At 50.2% G+C, this 24,319-nt stretch overlaps 1 protein-coding gene across 6 annotated transcripts in view; it reads right to left on the reverse strand.

Moving 5' to 3' along the window:
- The window catches only part of lmo1 (LIM domain only 1), a 52,538-nt gene that overhangs the window by 13,031 nt on the left and 15,188 nt on the right, over window positions 1–24,319 (reverse strand). Inside the window, exons 1-2 of one of the 6 annotated variants that reach the window (XM_031899820.1) lie at window positions 22,049–22,818; window positions 7,631–7,694 (exon numbers count right to left, since the gene is read on the reverse strand). The exons of 1 other annotated variant lie outside the window; for it this stretch is intronic. In XM_031899820.1, coding sequence (XP_031755680.1) covers window positions 7,631–7,694; window positions 22,049–22,051 — 67 coding nt within the window. In that variant the 5' untranslated portion in view covers window positions 22,052–22,818. 6 annotated transcript variants of the gene reach the window in all.

Here is a 24,319-nt window from a genome sequence, read left to right on the forward strand (position 1 = left end):
GGGGCAGAGAGGTCACTAATGTACCGATTGGAAGGGCGTCCGGACACTCAACCTGATCCCTGGGGGGGGGGGATAAATATCTGCTGGTCCGGAGATAAACAGGCTCCACCCTCTTGTCTGTGGTGGGAGGGGCCACAGAGACTGCACCGGGCCCCTGGTGTCTATAGGGCCCCACAGGTGCATTTATTTCTGTTAGTTTTTATGGCAACAAATAGGGTAAGATTTGGGGTGAGTGACTAACTGCCCCCTCCTCTTACATCACTATGGTAAATATTTATATAATAATATGAACTTGTCCCAACTGTAACCTCCCCATGGGGAGAGGGGAGAGAGGGGAAGGGAAAGGGGGTTCGGGGAGTAGAGAGACAAATGGGGGGAGAGGGGAAATATAGAAGGGGGGAGAAGAGGGAGGATGGGGGGGGAGTAAGGCCAAACAGTTGGGGGGGAATAGAAAAGGAAAGGAGAGGGGATGAGAGACAGAAGGAGAGAGGGGAAGGGAAAGGGGGTTCGGGGAGTAGAGAGACAAATGGGGGGAGAGGGGAAATATAGAAGGGGGGAGAAGAGGGAGGATGGGGGGGGAGTAAGGCCAAACAGTTGGGGGGGGAATAGAAAAGGAAAGGAGAGGGGATGAGAGACAGAAGGAGAGAGGGGAAGGGAAAGGGGGTTCGGGGAGTAGAGAGACAAATGGGGGGAGAGGGGAAATATAGAAGGGGGGAGAAGAGGGAGGATGGGGGGGAGTAAGGCCAAACAGTTGGGGGGGGAAATAGAAAAGGAAAGGAGAGGGGATGAGAGACAGAAGGAGAGAGGGGAAGGGAAAGGGGGTTCGGGGAGTAGAGAGACAAATGGGGGGAGAGGGGAAATATAGAAGGGGGGAGAAGAGGGAGGATGGGGGGGAGTAAGGCCAAACAGTTGGGGGGGGGGGGAAGAGAAAAGGAAAGGAGAGGGGATGAGAGACAGAAGGAGAGAGGGGAAGGGAAAGGGGGTTCGGGGAGTAGAGAGACAAATGGGGGGAGAGGGGAAATATAGAAGGGGGGGAAGAGGGAGGATGGGGGGAGTAAGGCCAAACAGTTGGGGGGGGGGAATAGAAAAGGAAAGGAGAGGGGATGAGAGACAGAAGGAGAGAGGGGAAGGGAAAGGGGGTTCGGGGAGTAGAGAGACAAATGGGGGGAGAGGGGAAATATAGAAGGGGGGAGAAGAGGGAGGATGGGGGGGAGTAAGGCCAAACAGTTGGGGGGGGGAATAGAAAAGGAAAGGAGAGGGGATGAGAGACAGAAGGAGAGAGGGGAAGGGAAAGGGGGTTCGGGGAGTAGAGAGACAAATGGGGGGAGAGGGGAAATATAGAAGGGGGGAGAAGAGGGGGGATGGGGGGGAGTAAGGCCAAACAGTTGGGGGGGGAATAGAAAAGGAAAGGAGAGGGGATGAGAGACAGAAGGAGAGAGGGGAAGGGAAAGGGGGTTCGGGGAGTAGAGAGACAAATGGGGGGAGAGGGGAAATATAGAAGGGGGGAGAAGAGGGAGGATGGGGGGAGTAAGGCCAAACAGTTGGGGGGGGGGGGACACAATCTATTCTGTTTGCAAATCCAGTAAATAAAATCTCCCTTCCCCGGCGCCGGGTTCTGACGGCCCAGGGTGAGAGCATTGGGCTCATTAGAAATGACACTTTTGGGGAAACTATAAATTTCATTATTTCCTGTCATGGACCCGGCCGGGGGTTTATCTCCTTATGAATGGAGAGCGGCTCCTGTCAGAAAGTCTTTCGCTCGAATCCCATTACAGGCCGAGCCCTGGGCCGTCTCATGTTGGGAATTTAAAGGGGAAGTTCACCTGTGAGTTAACTTTCAGTAGGTTATACAATGGCCTACTCTTACCAACATTTCAATTGGTCCTTTTCTGCCTCTTTTAAGCTCTCATATGGGGGTCACTGTACATATGGTAGGAGGTGCCATAGTGTTTCCCTTAGACAGTACAGTATGGGGGTACAGCTTATTATATGCCCAGAACATTCCTTCTCTGTATATTTGTATTTATACATATGGGTAGGGGGTGCCATAGTGTTTCCCTTAGACAGTACAGTATGGGGGTACAGCTTATTGTGTGCCCAGAACATTCCCTCACTGTATATTTGTATTTATACATATGGGTAGGGGGTGCCATAGTGTTTCCCTTAGACAGTACAGTATGGGGGTACAGCTTATTGTGTGCCCAGAACATTCCCTCTCTGTATATTTGTATTTATACATATGGGTAGGGGGTGCCATAGTGTTTCCCTTAGACAGTACAGTATGGGGGTACAGCTTATTGTGTGCCCAGAACATTCCTTCTCTGTATATTTGTATTTATACATATGGGTAGGGGGTGCCATAGTGTTTCCCTTAGACAGTACAGTATGGGGGTACAGCTTATTGTGTGCCCAGAACATTCCTTCTCTGTATATTTGTATTTATACATATGGGTAGGAGGTGCCATAGTGTTTCCCTTAGACAGTACAGTATGGGGGTACAGCTTATTGTGTGCCCAGAACATTCCTTCTCTGTATATTTGTATTTATACATATGGGTAGGGGGTGCCATAGTGTTTCCCTTAGACAGTACAGTATGGGGGTACAGCTTATTGTGTGCCCAGAACATTCCTTCTCTGTATATTTGTATTTATACATATGGGTAGGGGGTGCCATAGTGTTTCCCTTAGACAGTACAGTATGGGGGTACAGCTTATTGTGTGCCCAGAACATGCCTTCTCTGTATATTTGTATTTATACATATGGGTAGGAGGTGCCATAGTGTTTCCCTTAGACAGTACAGTATGGGGGTACAGCTTATTGTGTGCCCAGAACATTCCTTCTCTGTATATTTGTATTTATACATATGGGTAGGAGGTGCCATAGTGTTTCCCTTAGACAGTACAGTATGGGGGTACAGCTTATTGTGTGCCCAGAACATTCCTTCTCTGTATATTTGTATTTATACATATGGGTAGGAGGTGCCATAGTGTTTCCCTTAGACAGTACAGTATGGGGGTACAGCTTATTGTGTGCCCAGAACATTCCTTCTCTGTATATTTGTATTTATACATATGGGTAGGAGGTGCCATAGTGTTTCCCTTAGACAGTACAGTATGGGGGTACAGCTTATTGTGTGCCCAGAACATTCCTTCTCTGTATATTTGTATTTATACATATGGGTAGGAGGTGCCATAGTGTTTCCCTTAGACAGTACAGTATGGGGGTACAGCTTATTGTGTGCCCAGAACATTCCTTCTCTGTATATTTGTATTTATACATATGGGTAGGAGGTGCCATAGTGCTTCCCTTCCCTGTGTTTATGGCAAAGCTTTTAGCCGACAGGCTGCCGGGTCACATGTTCCCATTAAAGAGACAGCGTCCCCCCTTTTTTCTCAAACAAATCCATTTGGGATGCATTTACCATTATCTAAGAATCAAACCGACATGATAATGCAGTTAATGTAGTGCCGCTCTCTATCCCGGCAGGAAATGTTTTAACCATTAACCAGTAATTACTATTTCACCCATGAAAACACAACGTGAGTCGCTATCGTATATAATCAGCTCGCTGTCTTAAGCCGAGAGCGTCTGGAGGAATAAAATAAAGGGGGGGGGGTGGAACGTTCTGCTCCAAAATGCAAAAAAATCAGGGAGCTCTAATAGATTGATGGGCCCCGGTTCTGCCGCAGCCCGTAATGGGCCGGTGAGGGCCCCGCTGCGCTCACTTAATGATTTCCCACTGGGCTTTAAGCACTGACAGAATCACCGTCGGTTCCGAGACTTCACTCAGAGTCTGTTGTAGTTACAGGGGCCCAAATGGATCAGGAGGGGGTAGCGGGGTACTGGCCCAGTCAGTGCAGGTATCCCAAAAAAAAAAATGGCTGTCCAGCCCCCCTTATCTATATGAGGGCTATCTAGCAAGCTACTCAGGCTCACTTACAGACTGGGCCGGCAGAAAACCCATTGGGCAACCCCAGAGCCAGACCCGATTTCCACCCTTCACTCCCCCAAGCATGGCAAAAGTTGAGGGGGTTGGGGGAAATAGGGATGCCAGTGGGTGGGCAGTGGGGGCCCCAGAGGGGGTGTGGGGGTAGCAGCCCTGGGAGGCCCCACCCCCCAGGCAACCCTGCCCACTTACATCTCCATGGGGCAGTTTTTTTGCCCTTTGCCATAAAATGACCCCCTCCTATGTTTTGGCTTCAGTACCTGCCAAGAGACCCGATGCACCCCAGTCTGGGAAATTTCCCATCAGCCCTTCTTATCCCCATATACAATTTCTGACAGGTACCCAGTTGGGCCCTAGGGCCTCAGCCCAACCCTGCTCACCTACATCTCCATGGGGCAGTTTTTTTGCCCTTTGCCCCCCAGCCTTAGTAGCCATAAAATGACCCCCTCCTATGTTTTGGCTTCGGTACCTGCCCAGAGACCCAATGTGCCCCAGTCTGGGAAATTTCCCATCAGCCCTTCTTATCCCTATATACAATTTCTGACAGGTACCCAGTTGGGCCCTAGGGCCTCAGTCCAACGCTGCTCACCTACATCTCCATGGGGCAGTTTTTTTGCCCTTTGCCCCCACCGCCTTAGTAGCCATAAATTACCCCTCCTATGTTTTGGCTTCAGTCCCTGCACCCCAGTCTGGGAAATTTCCCATCAGCCCCAGTCCAACCCTGCTCACCTACATTTCCATGGGGCAGTTTTTTTGCCCTATGTTTTGGCTTCAGTACCTGCCCAGAGTACCATAGGGGGTCCCGATGCACCCCAGTCTGGGAAATTTCCCATCAGCCCTTCTTATCCCCATATACAATTTCCGACAGGTACCCAGTTGGGCCCTAGGGCCCCAGTCCAACCCTGGCCATACAGTCCCGTCCATTCTCCTTATAGAAAACCCCAATAAATCCGCCCAAGTGTCATTTTGTTTCACTCGCTCATCTTATTCCTTCCCAAAAAAAAAAAAAAAAAAAAGGGAAAGCGCAATAATAATTGAAAAGCCGCATTAGCCGAGCCAATAATTCATGTGTGCAGTTAAACACTCAAATGGACTATGGCAGAATCTAATAAAGAATTTAGCATCGTTAAGTACATTTTATCTAATCCGCGGGCCGCGCCAGCTCATAGTGTAACGCGCGAACGCAATTATCTGAAATTACTCAGACGGAGGAAAATAATAAACAGTCGGATCTCCTTGAAGGGAAGGTTCCCCGGTAACGGCACAAGGAATTCGCTGAGAACTCAATCCCCGCGGCTGAAAGGAAGGGGGTTCGGCCGAGGGCTGTTCCTCCTCGACTGGGGCCTACAAACTGCAGGAATGCGCCAAGCCAAGGCCAAGCCAATCAGATCTTTCTCCCCCCTGTGGGGGTAAAACCTTCACCATCTGATTCGTTCTGCTTCCCTCCCAATAGGACTTGGGGTTTAAAGGGAGATGCCCCGGCCAGTCACTACGGCCATTATTGGCCAGTCCTGGTACCTTTGAGTTAACTCTTAGTATGATGTAGAGAGTGATATTCTGTGACAATTTGCAATTGGTCTTCATTTTTTATTATTTGTAGTTTTTTAATTATTTAGCTTTTTGTTCCGCAGCTCTCCAATTTGGAATTTCACCAGCTATCCGGTTGCTAGGGTCCAAATTACCTTAGTAACCAGGGAGTGGTTTTACAGAGAAACTGATGCATGCCTAGTACAGGGGCTGAATATAAAGATAAGGAATAAAAAGTAACAATAACAATAAAACTGGAGCCTCACAGAGCAATAGGGTTTGGCTGCCGGGGTCAGTGACCCCCATTTGAAAGCTGGAAAGAGGCTGAAGAAAAAGGCAAATAATTAAAAAACCATAGAAGATTAAAAAGGAAGACCAATTGAAAAGTTGCTTAGAATGAGTCTTCCCATAACATATTAAAAGTTAACTTAAAAGTTCTTAATAAGGACAGCCGCCAGGAATCATGGGACCCCATACTACTAAGTTAACTGGGGGGCCACGCTAATAGACCATTGGTCAGCTGGGCGTGAAATGATTGGCAAATAATTACGGCCACTGATTGGCTGATACTAATCAGAAGCTGAACATAGTAAAACAATCAGACAGGGTTGGCCGAATGCCTGCAGGGAACCCCAATAATCAGGGGTTCAGGTCAGGCCCTAGAGAGAATCTGACAAACTGTACTGACAGCCGGGAGGGGTCCTTTTTGTGCTTTATACTTCTATGGGCTCTAATATGGCATTAAAGGGGAACTTAACTCTAAACCATTTAGTACAATTCACACAGTTTATTCTATGCCAAAGGGGAAATGAAGGGAGAGTAAGAGGTCGTTGGAGAAGGGAAAGGGGGTTCGGGGAGTAGAGGGACAAATGGGGGGAGAGGGGAAATATAGAAGGGGGGAGAAGAGGGAGGATGGGGGGGAGTAAGGCCAAACAGTTGGGGGGGGGGGGATAGAAAAGGAAAGGAGAGGGGATGAGAGACAGAAGGAGAGAGGGGAAGGGAAAGGGGGTTCGGGGAGTAGAGAGACAAATGGGGGGAGAGGGGAAATATAGAAGGGGGGAGAAGAGGGAGGATGGGGGGAGTAAGGCCAAACAGTTGGGGGGGGGGAATAGAAAAGGAAAGGAGAGGGGATGAGAGACAGAAGGAGAGAGGGGAAGGGAAAGGGGGTTCGGGGAGTAGAGAGACAAATGGGGGGAGAGGGGAAATATAGAAGGGGGGGAGAGAAGAGGGAGGATGGGGGGGAGTAAGGCCAAACAGTTGGGGGGGGGAATAGAAAAGGAAAGGAGAGGGGATGAGAGACAGAAGGAGAGAGGGGAAGGGAAAGGGGGTTCGGGGAGTAGAGAGACAAATGGGGGGAGAGGGGAAATATAGAAGGGGGGAGAAGAGGGAGGATGGGGGGGGAGTAAGGCCAAACAGTTGGGGGGGGGGAATAGAAAAGGAAAGGAGAGGGGATGAGAGACAGAAGGAGAGAGGGGAAGGGAAAGGGGGTTCGGGGAGTAGAGAGACAAATGGGGGGAGAGGGGAAATATAGAAGGGGGGAGAAGAGGGAGGATGGGGGGGAGTAAGACCAAACAGTTGGGGGGGGGGGGGGGAATAGAAAAGGAAAGGAGAGGGGATGAGAGACAGAAGGAGAGAGGGGAAGGGAAAGGGGGTTCGGGGAGTAGAGAGACAAATGGGGGGAGAGGGGAAATATAGAAGGGGGGAGAAGAGGGAGGATGGGGGGGAGTAAGGCCAAACAGTTGGGGGGGGGGGAATAGAAAAGGAAAGGAGAGGGGATGAGAGACAGAAGGAGAGAGGGGAAGGGAAAGGGGGTTCGGGGAGTAGAGAGACAAATGGGGGGAGAGGGGAAATATAGAAGGGGGGAGAAGAGGGAGGATGGGGGGGAGTAAGACCAAACAGTTGGGGGGGGGGGGGGAATAGAAAAGGAAAGGAGAGGGGATGAGAGACAGAAGGAGAGAGGAGAAGGGAAAGGGGGTTCGGGGAGTAGAGAGACAAATGGGGGGAGATAATGAAAGGGAGAATGAGAAGGTAAAGACAGAGAGGGGAGGGGGGGGGAGGCAGTTAGTGGGGAACTACAAATCCCAGCAGCCACTGGAAGGGGGCCCCTTTCCTGCCCTGTTTATTCTGGGAGCATTTACAGAAAAGTGTGTAACTAACCTCTGTTTATGAAGCAAGGATGCATCTTGGTCGCGAGAGGCAAATTACGCAGACAACACGAGCCCTAAAAAGGAACAATACACTTTGGCCATTACTATTCCAACTGAAAGTATTCACAGAAATCTCACATACAGCAAAACGGTGAAAAAATCATCTGCAATGGGGCAAAACCCAAAAGTTCTGGTGCCGAGAGAACGTTCTCTGCTGGTCTCACAGTCTGAGGTAGGAATGAAAATTACATTAAAAGTGCAACTTTCCTTTTATTCTGAATTCACAGCAGTCCTGCCCTGCTTTATGGCTGAGATTCTAGCTATCTGTATAACAGAGCATTCTGTCACAGTGGCACAGATCCTATCTGATCCCCCCCCCATTGTAAGCAGCAGTCCTGCCCTGCTTTATGGCTGAGATTCTAGCTATCTGTATAACAGAGCATTCTGTCACAGTGGCACAGATCCTATCTGATCCCCCCATTGTAAGCAGCAGTCCTGCCCTGCTTTATGGCTGAGATTCTAGCTATCTGTATAACAGAGCATTCTGTCACAGTGGCACAGATCCTATCTGATCCCCCCCATTGTAAGCAGCAGTCCTGCCCTGCTTTATGGCTGAGATTCTAGCTATCTGTATAACAGAGCATTCTGTCACAGTGGCAGAGATCCTATCTGATCCCCCCATTGTAAGCAGCAGTCCTGCCCTGCTTTATGGCTGAGATTCTAGCTATCTGTATAACAGAGCATTCTGTCACAGTGGCACAGATCCTATCTGATCCCCCCCATTGTAAGCAGCAGTCCTGCCCTGCTTTATGGCTGAGATTCTAGCTATCTGTATAACAGAGCATTCTGTCACAGTGGCACAGATCCTAACTGATCCCCCCCCCCTGAACTATCTATGCACTCACATATACAATTTTATATACGGATACCAATGCCTTGTTATGCCAGACAGCCCTTTATTTGCTTTAGTAGACACTAAGTGCCACTGCCTAGAGTTACACAGTCTGTTATCCACAAATCCCCCCAACCCACTATCATTCCGTTTACACCTTGAGTATATGTTATTTCTATAAAAGTGCATAACCTTCAATTTATCAACATGGAACCTCATTTGCCAGTTTGCTGCCCAGTTCTCCAGCCCAAGCGGAACTCATAGTTTTGCCCAATTTGGGTCGGGTCGATCCAGTAACGATTCAGCAATAGAATTAAACAAGGAGACAAATGTATCCAGAAATAAAATCTAGGGATAAAGTGAGAATAAAGTTCTTTTTCATCTTGAGACTCTCCTCTCCGTGACCGGCCCTTTTGGTCGCGCTATGGGGGCCGCGGGGGTAACAGACGCCAGGAGACCAATAGAAGCGAATCCAATTGATCCGCAGAGTTCAAAGGCGACTCGTAGGTTTGACATAAACTCTCATCTCCTCCAAATAAAGGGAAAGAGGAGCCCCGGGAGCTCGAGATGAGGACGGTAAATTAATGAACAATAAAGAAATAAAGTGACTTCGGAGAGATCTGAGCGCCTCATTATAAGTGGGGGAAATAATTCCGAATCGGTCGCTTCCATCACGCTTGGCGGCAACAGCGTGAGGTTCTTCTTATTTCCCAAGGAAAGAGAATAGTGAGATCCAATTTGTACTAATAAAAGCCAATATGTCTTTGTGCCTGGATGATAGATAAACCCTGACCTGCATACGGCCGCAGCGGTTTGGGCAGGCTCTGAGCAGTAGGCAACGGTTGCCATGGGATTTTTAACAGCATGGGGGGGGGTAAAACCCAATTGGGTCAAAATGATTTGTAAATGATTTTATAGACATTTCTGAAGCCAACCAATTTTCCTAAATGTCCTGTACTTGGCCGGGCAGATCACGTGACTATGAGTTTTCGTCATGGAGATTTCAGCGGTTCTATCGGGAGTATCTGTCCCCGGGTCGGTTTTCGGCAGCTGCTACCGTTTAATTACTATGAAAGACGCCTAAAACCAGCGTTCATGGGGCTTATTACTGAAAGTAGGCCGCCGGCTTGGGGAATTGAGAGGAAATTCGCAGTTATATTTCTTTAGCGCTTGTTATCAAATGAGGGAAGGAAAGAGACATATTGTTTCAATTGCAACAGGAACAGGTTTGGTCGTGGTGGGGCCCCTGGAAGCCCTACTTTACTCCCTTCTTGCCCTACTGTCTCCATCTTGTCCTACTGTCTCCATCTTGCCCTACTTTACTCCCATCTTGCTCTACTGTCCCCATCTTGCCCTACTGTCCCCATCTTGCCCTACTTTACTCCCATCTTGCCCTACTGTCCCCATCTTGCCCTACTGTCTCCATCTTGTCCTACTGTCTCCATCTTGCCCTACTTTACTCCCATCTTGCTCTACTGTCCCCATCTTGCCCTACTGTCCCCATCTTGCCCTACTTTACTCCCATCTTGCCCTACTGTCCCCATCTTGCCCTACTGTCCCCATCTTGCCCTACTGTCCCCATCTTGCCCTACTGTCCCCATCTTGCCCTACTGTCCCCATCTTTTTGAACCATCTCCAACCTCTTCTGATGTCTACATATTCTCAGAGACATCATATTGCTCTACTGTCTCCATCTTGCCCAACTGTCTTCTTCTTCCCATACAGTCATAACTTGTCCTACTCTTTCCATCTGATGAGCCCCAAGGATTTGTAATTGTAAAAACCCAGCAGATGAGCTTTAGCCCATAGGATAAACCCATGTAAATGGGATTTTCTTGGAGCTCTTTGGGATTAGTTCCCAGAATACCTTTTTTACCATATTCTACTTTCTTTACCCCTTTGAGCTATCTTGAACTACTGCCTCCACCTTGTCTTTTTATGTCCACCTTGCCCTATGGTTACCCTACTGTTGCCCTGTGTTCTTATTGTTTCAGCTGAACCTGCCCCCACCTTGCCCAACCATCACACACTTGCCCTACTGTCCCCATCTTGCCCTACTGTCCCACCTTGCCCTACTGTCCCCATCTTGCCCTACTGTCCCACCTTACCCATCTGTTCCACCTTACCCATCTGTTCCACCTTGCCCTACTGTCCCCACCTTGCCCTACTGTCCCCACCTTGCCCTACTGTCCCCACCTTGCCCTACTGTCCCCACCTTGCCCTACGATACCTGATATTAGCCAGTCTTAATGCCCATAACTGCCATTAGGGGGGACCCACATACAGTTAATATGAGGGCTCATTGCGGTTATTCAGCTCTCAAACTGCAAAAAGATCACTGTTGGGTTCTAGTGTTCAGGTCTAAACACCTCCCATGATACATTGTGCCTAATTTGTGTATCACAAACCCGTCACCCCTTGCTCACTTGGGTTGGTAAGTAAATGTCAGCAAATCCCATTTCCCACCACTTCCATCAAACTGTATAGTTCGGAACATCCAATCTGCCACCTTCCAACTGCCAATAAACTACAAATCCCAGAATTCTTTGCTGCTAAAACAAGAACATAAACATTGGCCCATTCTGCACAGAGGCACCTACATGCCTTTCTGTCACATGATATCGTAATCGGTCCGAAAATATATTTAATGAGATTCTAATTGTTGCCATGGAAATGAACTTCCTATTTAAGTGCTATAAACGCCGAGCCGAGAGCCTCGGGAAATACAGTTATTTGGTGCTTAATAAGTTTAAAGTGGGGACTAATGGGCTCAGTGTGGGTTTATTCTTCTATTGGGAACATTCTGTTTTATGGTGGTCCGGCGGGGGGGGGGGGGGGGGGTATCCACGCAACACTGGTCGGCAGACAGTACAACACACGTATATATATATATATTATGTTTTCACATTGCAATAACACAAAAGGCTGATCGGCAATTACAAAACCATCTCAGTTCCCTCTGAAGGAATCGAATGATCTCTTTCCACTCTCCGTGCAGCAAAGTAATTGGAGTGCAATGGGCTGGCGCGCAACAACCCGGAGCTTTAACCCCCACCGACAGATTTTATTGGCATTTTCTTACAGACGGATTGGGGGTCATGTACTGTTCAGTGCACCGAGGGGGGATTTCTGGGTAAAGTTTAGCAATGAGCTCTCTAGGGTCTTCTGCTTGGTGCCCCAGCCATAAAGCAGGGCAGGACTGCTGCTTACAATGGGGGGGATCAGATAGGATCTGTGCCACTGTGACAGAATGCTCTGTTATACAGATAGCTAGAATCTCAGCCATAAAGCAGGGCAGGACTGCTGCTTACAATGGGGGGGATCAGATAGGATCTGTGCCACTGTGACAGAATGCTCTGTTATACAGATAGCTAGAATCTCAGCCATAAAGCAGGGCAGGACTGCTGCTTACAATGGGGGGGATCAGATAGGATCTGTGCCACTGTGACAGAATGTTCTGTTATACAGATAGCTAGAATCTCAGCCATAAAGCAGGGCAGGACTGCTGCTTACAATGGGGGGATCAGATAGGATCTGTGCCACTGTGACAGAATGCTCTGTTATACAGATAGCTAGAATCTCAGCCATAAAGCAGGGCAGGACTGCTGCTTACAATGGGGGGATCAGATAGGATCTGTGCCACTGTGACAGAATGCTCTGTTATACAGATAGCTAGAATCTCAGCCATAAAGCAGGGCAGGACTGCTGCTTACAATGGGGGGATCAGATAGGATCTGTGCCACTGTGACAGAATGCTCTGTTATACAGATAGCTAGAATCTCAGCCATAAAGCAGGGCAGGACTGCTGCTTACAATGGGGGGGATCAGATAGGATCTGTGCCACTGTGACAGATTGCTCTGTTATACAGATAGCTAGAATCTCAGCCATAAAGCAGGGCAGGACTGCTGCTTACATAATTATACAGGATAATTAATTTAACTTCTCCTTTAAACTTTCCCCGCTGCCCATAAGGTACCTGGAATCCCATAATAATTACAGCCCCACCGGTGGGCAATTCGGGTTCCAGTTAAAGCTCGGAGCCATCAGAACAAATGCACCTTGGGAATATTTACAGAAACCACTAATGATTTCTTCCCTCGCGTTTAATAAATTTACCTCTGGATCAATTTGTCCGTGATCGGAACGCGGGACATAAACGCTTCTGCCCGGAGCCGCAACACGGAACGTTTGGCCGCCGGTGATTTATGGCCGTGATTAACGACTCATAAACAATTTAAAATACAACTCTAATTAGTTTTTTTGGAGGAAAAAGGGGGAGACACGTGTTCCCATTCTGCTCTTTACTCCTCTCACTGCGCTCTTTTTAATTAAATCTGAATGTCACAATAAATTCCAAGTGTTTTATTGCCTCTCCGACTTACTGAGCTGTTAGTGCCAATGTCTGCATTGTGCGAGCCGGGGGGGGGTGGGAGACGCTATGGGTGGGGAACCATAGGAATGGTACTATGGGGCGAGAGGGCGGGAGTAGGGGCGAGATGGAGGCGGAAGGGCGAAAGGGAGGTGGAAGGGTGAGAGAGAGACGGTAGGGCGAGATGGGGACGGTAGGGCGAGATGGGGACGGTAGGGCAAGATGGAGACAGTAGGACAAGATGGAGACAGTAGGACAAGATGGAGTCAGTAGGCCAAGATGGAGTCAGTAGGCCAAGATGGAGTCAGTAGGCCAAGATGGGGACAGTAGGCCAAGATGGGGACAGTAGGCCAAGATGGGGACAGTAGGCCAAGATGGGGACAGTAGGCCAAGATGGAGACAGTAGGACAAGATGGAGACAGTAGGACAAGATGGAGACAGTAGGCCAAGATGGAGACAGTAGGACAAGATGGGGACAGTAGGCCAAGATGGGGACAGTAGGCCAAGATGGGGACAGTAGGCCAAGATGGGGACAGTAGGCCAAGATGGGGACAGTAGGCCAAGATGGAGACAGTAGGACAAGATGGAGACAGTAGGGCAAGATGGAGACAGTAGGGCAAGATGGAGTCGGTAGGGGCAAGATGACTGTAGTGCAGGGAATATTACTACCTGCCCACAGACACAGCACTTTATACATAACGCAGCGCCTGTTTATTCATTTTACCCTTCACTTCAATCTGAATGACAATTGGCTGCTCGCTGCCGCCACTCCGGACATTAAGTGGCCCATTATTCTGTGTAAGGAGCCCAATCAATGGCGCCGGTGTCGAACAGAGTTTAAATCAGCCCCAACCTCACTCTTCTTGGATGAATCTGTGTCCAGGGGCCCCGGTCTGGCGCTTTAGTCTGTGATTCTGACCATATAGAGGGAGATACAGGGGGGACCCTTTGTACTTTATTTTTTCTATTGTTGGTGGTTTTGTGGATTCTTGCAGTTTTAGACTGCCAACAGCTCTCTCTGAAGCTCTAACAGCCTGGTAGTAGCAGTCTAAAAATGCAAATATCTCTAATATTGAATGTAAATAGACAAAGTACTGAGAGAAGAACCCTAAGTCACTGTAAATATATTCATTTTTGGGTGTAGTTCCCCTTTAATTACGGAGGATACAGTATATACAGAAGTACCCTCAGTCCTGGGAATGAATGGGACTCTAGTGGGTGCCACCTGTACAGTATCGGCCCTGTCGCCCCCCCATTCCCAGCTGTAAACAGACAGTTAGTGGGTGGGAGGGGGGGGGCTCCTGGTTTAACACAGCGATTCCCATTATGGCGGCAGCTGCTGCCCCTTTACACAAAGGCTCTGGTAACTGGGGCCCATTCAGGACGGTTCTTTAGAATTTCACGGCTGTGATTGTGCCAAATGGAGACTTGGCCCCCCCCCCCAATCCATGTTACACTGTAACAATCTCCCCCACCAATGAACTGGCACCCCAGGGCTGGGGGGGGGCAGAGCCACAGACACGGAGCCCACCGTAGGATTTCAATGAGAGTATTTAGCGGCGGCCGAGGGGCGACAATAAGTGGGCAAATGTTTTTTTTTTTTTGCACTGGCACCCTTCCTACTCCCTGCACCCACACCCGCACCCTTCCTACCCCCTGCACCCACACCCACCCTCCTACTGGCACCCTTCCTACTCCCTGCACCCACACCCTCCCCCCTACTGGCACCCTTCCTACTCCCTGCACCTTTCCTACCCCCTGCACCCACACCCACCCTCCTACTGGCACCCTTCCTACTCCCTGTACCTTTCCTACCGCCTGCACCCACCCTCCTACTGGCACCCTTCCTACTCCCTGCACCCACACCCTCCCCCCTACTGGCACCCTTCCTACTCCCTGCACCTTTCCTACCCCCTGCACCCACACCCACCCTCCTACTGGCACCTTTCCTACCCCCTGCACCCACCCTCCTACTGGCACCCTTCCTACTCCCTGCACCCACACCCTCCCCCCTACTGGCACCCTTCCTACTCCCTGCACCTTTCCTACCCCCTGCACCCACACCCACCCTCCTACTGGCACCTTTCCTACTCCCTGCACCCACCCTCCTACTGGCACCCTTCCTACTCCCTGCACCCATACATACTGGCCAGGTGGGGGTTGATAACTTTTCTTGCAGGGGGAGATGGTGTTGGTGAATGAGCCCCTCAGTCCCAGCATGCCCTGGGGCCCCTGTGAGTGGCCAGTTCGGGCCCATTTTGCCATTTGTACAAGTCAGTGCTTGGGCTCATTCAGTTAAACCATGTGATACAAACCAAAAGAATGATGGGTAAGTGGGCGGGGCCTGTAACAAGACTCATAGGGGCGTGTGTTTTGCCTTCACTGATTCAGTTATACCATGTGACTTTGTGGGGCTCATTAATCACGGAGTTACTCGCCGCTCCCACAGACAGTCTCGCCGAGACGCGCACACACAGATGTCGTTTCTATATCGGAGACCTGCGAGTTTAATTTAGAATAAAACGCGGGGAAACGGGGGGTGAATAAAAATAAATAAACGCAAATGAAAGCGGCAACGGATTTGGGAAATTCTGAAACTAATCTGAGAGTGGAAATTAGAAATTCCCCTCGACTTAAAGAATAACACAAAAGAAATATTACTGTCCACTTTCTAAATCAATAGAACACGGCTCCGCCGCCGAATTACCATGGCAACGCCGGCGAAAAGAAGAAAGCAATTCTGATTATTTGAGAATAAAATCACAGCCTGCAGCCCGGGTTTTATTACTGCGCTTGATAGATCGGCGCCGCGTATTTATCTGAAATATTGTTTCCAAATCACTCGGCCCCCGAACATCACTATAAACCCAGTGAGAATGAGGAATGAATGGGTATTGGGGAGTTGTATCAGGAGTCAGAACCAGCAGTGCAGGGAAGGGAAAGGGACAGACACAGTGACAGTTACACATAACTATAAACCCAGTGAGAATGAGGGATGAATGGGTATTGGGGAGTTATATCAGGAGTCAGAACCAGCAGTGCAGGGAAGGGAAAGGGACAGACACAGTGACAGTTACACATAACTATAAACCCAGTGAGAATGAGGAATGAATGGGTATTGGGGAGTTGTATCAGGAGTCAGAACCAGCAGTGCAGGGAAGGGAAAGGGACAGACACAGTGACAGTTACACATAACTATAAACCCAGTGAGAATGAGGAATGAATGGGTATTGGGGAGTTGTATCAGGAGTCAGAACCAGCAGTGCTTGGAACTGGATGCAGCCTGTTAAACAACACTAAAGTACTTTGCACTACTCTGTGGTTGCCTTTGGCCCCAGTATCTTCCCGCCCTCCTGCAAGTGGATTGTACCTTTATACACTCACAGGACAGGAGAAAAAAAAAATACAGACAAAGACAACTAAATTAAAAAAGGAATCTTGTTATAAAAAGACAGGCTGGGGCTGTACGGTGAAATTCTCAGTCAATTTGCAATTGGTTTTTCCATCTGGTAGGACACTGTATAACATGCTAACGGTTAACATCAGCATGCTCAGTGTATATTATATATATATATATATATATATATATATATATAAAATGCTGCTCATACAGGGGGGTGTCACACAGCGCTGCAGGGGTACCAGAGGGGCTCATTGCCCAAATAACCCAGACAAACCCCCCCCCCCCATCAAACCCAGCTGGGGCTTTGTCTCTGCCCCCCGGCGCACAAAGGGTGAAGCTTTTAGGGAAGAGGCGGCAGGTGATGGAGCCCTAATGCACCTAAAGAGCACTCAGCGCCGTGCCGGTAATTGGGCCGGTACTTAATGCAGTATTGAGCGCATTACATGCTCCCGTGCATCCTCTCCCGCTAATGCCAATTGCATCACCCCTCACACTCGCCCCAGCGCTGCTAAAAGCAATCCCCGGCCATGAATCATATGGGAAACTTTCAGCCGGGCGGCGGCGGCGGCCAAAGGAGGCAATTTACTGTCGGGTTAATCTCGGTACATTAGCGAGCGGCGCGGCCAGGGAGGCATTTATGTGCCACTCGCTTCAGTCTTTATTGCTCTGTGTGGGCAAATGGAAGGGCACCGACACAAACACAGGGGCAGCGGGCACATCGTCCTACCCACCATGCCAGGGATAGAGGGGGCACAGTGTCCTACCCACCATGCCAGGGATAGAGGGGGCACAGTGTCCTACCCACCATGCCAGGGATAGAGGGGGCACAGTGTCCTACCCACCATGCCAGGGATAGAGGGGCACAGTGTCCTACCCACCATGCCAGGGATAGAGGGGGCACAGTGTCCTACCCACCATGCCAGGGATAGAGGGGGCACAGTGTCCTACCCACCATGCCAGGGATAGAGGGGGCACAGTGTCCTACCCGCCATGCCAGGGATAGAGGGAGCACAGTGTCCTACCCGCCATGCCAGGGATAGAGGGGGCACAGTGTCCTACCCGCCATGCCAGGGATAGAGGGGGCACAGTGTCCTACCCGCCATGCCAGGGATAGAGGGGGCACAGTGTCCTACCCGCCATGCCAGGGATAGAGGGGGCACAGTGTCCTACCCACCATGCCAGGGATAGAGGGGCACAGTGTCCTACCCACCATGCCAGGGATGGAGGGGCACAGTGTCCTACCCACCATGCCAGGGATAGAGGGGGCACAGTGTCCTACCCGCCATGCCAGGGATAGAGGGGGCACAGTGTCCTACCCGCCATGCCAGGGATAGAGGGGGCACAGTGTCCTACCCGCCATGCCAAGGATTGAGGGGGCACAGTGTCCTACCCGCCATGCCAGGGATAGAGGGGGCACAGTGTCCTACCCGCCATGCCAGGGATAGGGGGGCACAGCTTCCTACCCACCATGCCAGGGATAGAGGGGGCACAGTGTCATACCCACCATGCCAGGGATAGAGGGGGCACAGAGTCCTACCCGCCATGCCAGGGATAGAGGGGGCACAGTGTCCTACCCGCCATGCCAGGGATAGAGGGGGCACAGTGTCCTACCCGCCATGCCAAGGATTGAGGGGGCACAGTGTCCTAGCCGCCATGCCAGGGATAGAGGGGGCACAGTGTCCTAGCCGCCATGCCAGGGATAGGGGGGCACAGCTTCCTACCCACCATGCCAGGGATAGAGGGGCGCAGCGTCCTACCCACCATGCCAAGGATTGAGGGGGCACAGTGTCCTACCCGCCATGCCAAGGATAGAGGGGTGCAGCGTCCTAACCGCCATGCCAGGGATAGAGGGGCGCAGCGTCCTACCCACCATGCCAAGGATTGAGGGGGCACAGTGTCCTACCAGCCATGCCAAGGATTGAGGGGGCACAGTGTCCTACCCGCCATGCCAAGGATTGAGGGGCGCAGTGTCCTACCCGCCATGCCAAGGATAGGGGGGCACAGCGTCCTACCCACCATGCCAAGGATTAGGGGGGCACAGCGTCCTACCCACCATGCCAAGGATTGAGGGGGCACAGTGTCCTACCCGCCATGCCAAGGATTGAGGGGGCACAGTGTCCTACCCGCCATGCCAGGGATAGGGGGGCACAACGTCCTACCCACCATGCCAGGGATAGGGGGGCGCAGCGTCCTACCCACCATGCCAAGGATTGAGGGGGCACAGTGTCCTACCCGCCATGCCAAGGATTGAGGGGGCACAGTGTCCTACCCGCCATGCCAAGGATTGAGGGGGCACAGTGTCCTACCCGCCATGCCAAGGATTGAGGGGGCACAGTGTCCTACCCGCCATGCCAAGGATTGAGGGGGCACAGCGTCCTACCCGCCGTGCCAAGGATTGAGGGCCCCAGTGGCACAGTTTATAGGGGGCGTGAAGTCCCCACGGCTACAGCAAAGGCAGAGGGGGGCAAATTGCTTGGACAACTGGGATTAAAAATGTCTTTGAGGGGCGGGGGGGGGGCAATGGGGTAGTTTGCTCACTGCCAGCACAGTATGAAAAGTGCAATTGCCAAGCTTTCTACCCACAATGCAACATCCCCCCCCCCCCCCCCCCCAAAAAAAATTCCAGAGTAAATGCAGTGGCCAAGGGGGCTATGTGTTTGGCACGTGATCAGGGTTAGACTGGGCCGACAGGACACCGGGAAAGAACCCAGAACCAATCCCCACCACAAAGTATTGGGGTTCCGCCCAGGACACTGGGGGGCAGTAGGGGCCCTTACACCCCAGTCTGACCCTGATCCATCAAGATTCTGTGAATCAGGTGCAATTATACTGAAAATGCCCCCAGTCTCGTTGACCTTTAATGAACAAGAAATTTTCCCCCCCCAACTGCACCTGCACTCAGGAACGACCCCCCTATTAAACAAACCCCCCCCTTATGGAACTCCCAACCATTTCTAATTAACAAGAGCCTGGAATGGTGAAGCTTTACTTGCCCTTTAAATATGATCACACCGATCTGAAAAGCGAAGGGTAAATATCCCAAACCCACTGACGTCCAATAGCCCTGCTGGTTCTGATATGTATCAGGAGTCAGAACCAGCAGTGCAGGGAAGGGAAAGGGACAGACACAGTGACAGTTACACATAACTATAAACCCAGTGAGAATGAGGAATGAATGGGTATTGGGGAGTTGTATCAGGAGTCAGAACCAGCAGTGCAGGGAAGGGAAAGGGACAGACACAGTGACAGTTACACATAACTATAAACCCAGTGAGAATGAGGAATGAATGGATATTGGGGAGTTGTATCAGGAGTCAGAACCAGCAGTGCAGGGAAGGGAAAGGGACAGACACAGTGACAGTTACACATAACTATAAACCCAGTGAGAATGAGGAATGAATGGATATTGGGGAGTTGTATCAGGAGTCAGAACCAGCAGTGCAGGGAAGGGAAAGGGACAGACACAGTGACAGTTGGGGGTAGGTTCTGCTTACCCCCCCTGGGGCATTTCTAATGAATCTGACAGGTAAATGCCCCACAGCTAAACATGAAGTTCAGGTTTCTGACAGATTTCCGAGGCTCTGGGCAAATAAAATCACAGGAAAGCGACTCTGGGCCCTAAACCTATAAAAAGGTTTTTATGAAGAGAGAGCGTTGCCGGCGGATCGATACATGGATACGGAGCGCCTGTGTAACTACACTCACTGCTATTTCTGACTCAAGTGCTTTTTATTGTACGGAAGGAAGTGCCGCTTGATTCGCTGCCCTCACAGGTATGTAAGTGGGTCCGACAGTGCCCGGGGGGGTCCAACAGAACCGCCTGAGCTTGCCCTTTGTACCCTCACATTTCAACTGTAAAGGGGAAGTAAAATTTACAAAAAAAAAAAAAAATAGAATATTCTTAGGTTTAAACCATAACCATATACTTACAGCTTATTGGCTACTGCAATATTAGTCATAGGCAGCCAATCACTCATGTTCCAGTCAGACAGTGCCCCCCCCGGTCATGCAGTAATTGGGAAGTAACTTGGGGGCGGTTTTTATAGGGTCGGGGGTGACAGAACACCAGGAAGAAACCCAGTGAGCCCTGTCGACCCAGAGCCAATCACAGCCAGCGCTTCCCCCCAACTGTGGCAAAAGTATGTGGGGGTCCCAGAGGGGCCGTGGGGTAGCAACCCTGGTGGGCCTCATACATCCCAGTCTGACCCTGCGCATGTTACATTGTAATAAATGCCTGGTTGCTAGGATCATTAAGCCTAGCAACCAGTCATCTCTATACTAAACTAGAAAGCTCTGGTGAAACCATAAATCCAAGTGCAAATCCGCTCAGATTTTTTATACCTTCAAGGTGTATTTCCCCTTTACAATGACTCCCCTGCCATTACAGGGGCTGCACGGCGCCCCAAACCTCTCGGGGGTCCGGATTGGACGCTCCTTCCATTTAAGGGAAAGCGATGACATTTCTAGTTAATACCAAAAAGTAATTTTTCTTGTGCGGTGACATAAAACCAATTACAGGAGCAGAGCTCAATACCGGCTGATAGTTATTTAACTACTCGGCCAATTCCCCACTGTCATCCGTCACTTTAAATCACCGGGAAGGGGGGGGGGGGGGGGAAGTCTGCTGCACAGTCTGAAGGGCACTGTAATATTATAGGGGGGGGGGGGTTCAGCCTCCTGGTGCTGAGTTGTAGTTCAACAACTCAGCACAATTCAGCAGGAACAGCCCACTAAGTTTGCTCATAGCCTGTACAAAGAGATACCATAAAACTATGGCACATAGGGATTCCCCTGTACTAAGCACAATTCAGCAGGAACAGCCCCTAAGTTTGCTCATAGCCTGTACAAAGAGATACCATAAAACTATGGCACATAGGGATTCCCCTGTACTAAGCACAATTCAGCAGGAACAGCCCCTAAGTTTGCTCATAGCCTGTACAGAGAGATACCATAAAACTATGGCACATAGGGATTCCCCTGTACTAAGCACAATTCAGCAGGAACAGCCCCCTAAGTTTGCTCATAGCCTGTACAGAGAGATACCATAAAACTATGGCACATAGGGATTCCCCTGTACTAAGCACAATTCAGCAGGAACAGCCCCTAAGTTTGCTCATAGCCTGTACAGAGAGATACCATAAAACTATGGCACATAGGGATTCCCCTGTACTAAGCACAATTCAGCAGGAACAGCCCCCTAAGTTTGCCCATAGCCTGTACAGAGAGATACCATAAAACTATGGCACATAGGGATTCCCCTGTACTAAGCACAATTCAGCAGGAACAGCCCCTTATATTTGCTCACAGCCAATCATGCAGTCAAACTAAATCACATGGGGCCGGCTAGAATAGCTCACATGACTAGACCAACCTGTAGCCAATCAGACAATTAGAATGTTCCCAGGCCAAGACCACCTGTAACTGGTCAGGACATGATTACAGAAGAGGGGGGTAGATACAGGGAACAGCTTCCCAGCTGAGGCAGTGGAGCCAATACATAAAAAACCGATTCAAACTCAGTTTCTACTCACTACACAATTCTAACTGCCCCCCCCCCTTGGTGCAGGAGTGAGAACCGGCAGTGCAGGGAATACAAACAGCTCAGAAATAAACACATTTACAAGTGACAGGAAAACCTGCACCAATGAGGAATGAGTTGGAGTCGGAGGGGGGGGGGGCAGTTTTGGGGGGCAGTTTCCCTTTACAGCAGTGTCGGGTTCATCCATATTCATTGGCTGGGGGACTTGCATATAAATGACTTACCATCCTCCTTCTCTAACACCATCATCTCAGGGTCGGGGGGGGTGGGGGACCCCAGAGACCCCTCCTGCTCCAGAAGCTGCCGGGGTCGGGTTGTACCGGTCCCTGGGAACCCAAATGACACAATGTAGCCGGGTCGCCGACTCTCCCCAATGAGCTCCTTGCTCCGGTCTAGAACACCAACCCCCCCCCCGCTTGGGACACTTGGGGTCTCCCCGACTTCAGTAATTCAAAGTCAGATGAGCGGAACCATCATGGGCCGGGGGGGGGATCTCCTTGTTTGGGGGGGGCTGCTGTTAGAAGGCTTTCCATTGGGTAATAATACAAATAGACGGCAAGGGGGTCTCTTTCTAACAGGCAAAGCCCCCCTAACTCTTCATTATTCTTCCAATGGAGCCGGCGACACGGACGACAGAGACGCACCCCCCTCCGACAGACGCAGCGACCCCCCGGCGCTTCCTTACTTTGTAACAATGTAGCGGAGAGGATTCGGGGTTTTTCCTTCCCAAATTGTCCGACCGGAACGGTTCGATCCACCCCCGGAGCGACTGATCGCCGGTACCCAGGGGAGAAATCGTATTTATTCGGCCCCCCGACACCTCCTTTCTATTCAGCCGAACCGGAGACGCAGCTACATTGTCTCTGTCGCTGCCGCCGCTGCCTTTCTCTGTCCCTCCGCTTTGTACTCCTGCCCCCAAATAAACGCACAGATTTCCCACAGACCCTTTTATTCTCCTGTCACGGTTTCATGGGCAATTTAAAAGCCTTTCGGCTCATTAGCGCCACCTGCAGCTCAGTCTGCGCAACCGCAACGCAAATTACAGGGGAGAATTACTGCGACCTGTCTGCCGGCTGCACTGGGGCCCTGAGGAGCGGCGACTCAGCTGAGACACACGGTGGGGGTGGGGGTGGGGGTGGGGGGGGGGTCGTTATTCACTTGTTAAAAACAAGAAGCGGGGCCCTTTGTTAAAGGGGAAGTTAACCTTGACAATTAAGATTAATTGGAAGATAATTTGCAGTTGGTCGTCGTTCTATGTGTTATTAAACATGTTTGTCTTTACATGGCTGTAAGCGTTGACATGTTGACAACTGGTTGCTAGGGGTTAATTTACCTAGCAACCAGGCAGCAGCATGAGAGTGTAAGCTCTTTGGGGCAGGGCTCTCTTCCCCTCCTGTATCGGTTATTGATTGCTTTATATGTTACTCCTTGTAGAGTGTAAGCTCTTTTGGGCAGGGCTCCCTTCCCCTCCTGTATCGGTTATTGATTGCTTTATATGTTACTCCTTGTAGAGTGTAAGCTCTTTTGGGCAGGGCTCCCTTCCCCTCCTGTATCGGTTACTGATTGCTTTATATGTTACTCCTTGTAGAGTGTAAGCTCTTTTGGGCAGGGCTCCCTTCCCCTCCTGTATCGGTTACTGATTGCTGTATATGTTACTCCTTGTAGAGTGTAAGCTCTTTTGGGCAGGGCTCCCTTCCCCTCCTGTATCGGTTACTGATTGCTGTATATGTTACTCCTTGTAGAGTGTAAGCTCTTTTGGGCAGGGCTCTCTTCCCCTCCTGTATCGGTTATTGATTGCTTTATATGTTACTCCTTGTAGAGTGTAAGCTCTTTTGGGCAGGGCTCCCTTCCCCTCCTGTATCGGTTATTGATTGCTTTATATGTTACTCCTTGTAGAGTGTAAGCTCTTTTGGGCAGGGCTCCCTTCCCCTCCTGTATCGGTTACTGATTGCTTTATATGTTACTCCTTGTAGAGTGTAAGCTCTTTTGGGCAGGGCTCCCTTCCCCTCCTGTATCGGTTACTGATTGCTTTATATGTTAATCCTTGTAGATTGTAAGCTCTTTGGGGCAGGGCTCCCTTCCCCTCTTGTATCGGTTACTGATTGCTTTATATGTTACTCCTTGTAGAGTGTAAGCTCTTTTGGGCAGGGCTCCCTTCCCCTCCTGTATCGGTTACTGATTGCTTTATATGTTACTCCTTGTAGAGTGTAAGCTCTTTTGGGCAGGGCTCTCTTCCCCTCCTGTATCGGTTACTGATTGCTTTATATGTTACTCCTTGTAGAGTGTAAGCTCTTTTGGGCAGGGCTCTCTTCCCCTCCTGTATCGGTTACTGATTGCTTTATATGTTACTCCTTGTAGAGTGTAAGCTCTTTTGGGCAGGGCTCCCTTCCCCTCCTGTATCGGTTATTGATTGCTTTATATGTTACTCCTTGTAGAGTGTAAGCTCTTTTGGGCAGGGCTCCCTTCCCCTCCTGTATCGGTTATTGATTGCTTTA

The sequence above is a fragment of the Xenopus tropicalis genome, chromosome 4 (assembly GCF_000004195.4).
Source record: "Xenopus tropicalis strain Nigerian chromosome 4, UCB_Xtro_10.0, whole genome shotgun sequence".
NCBI lineage: Eukaryota > Metazoa > Chordata > Amphibia > Anura > Pipidae > Xenopus > Xenopus tropicalis.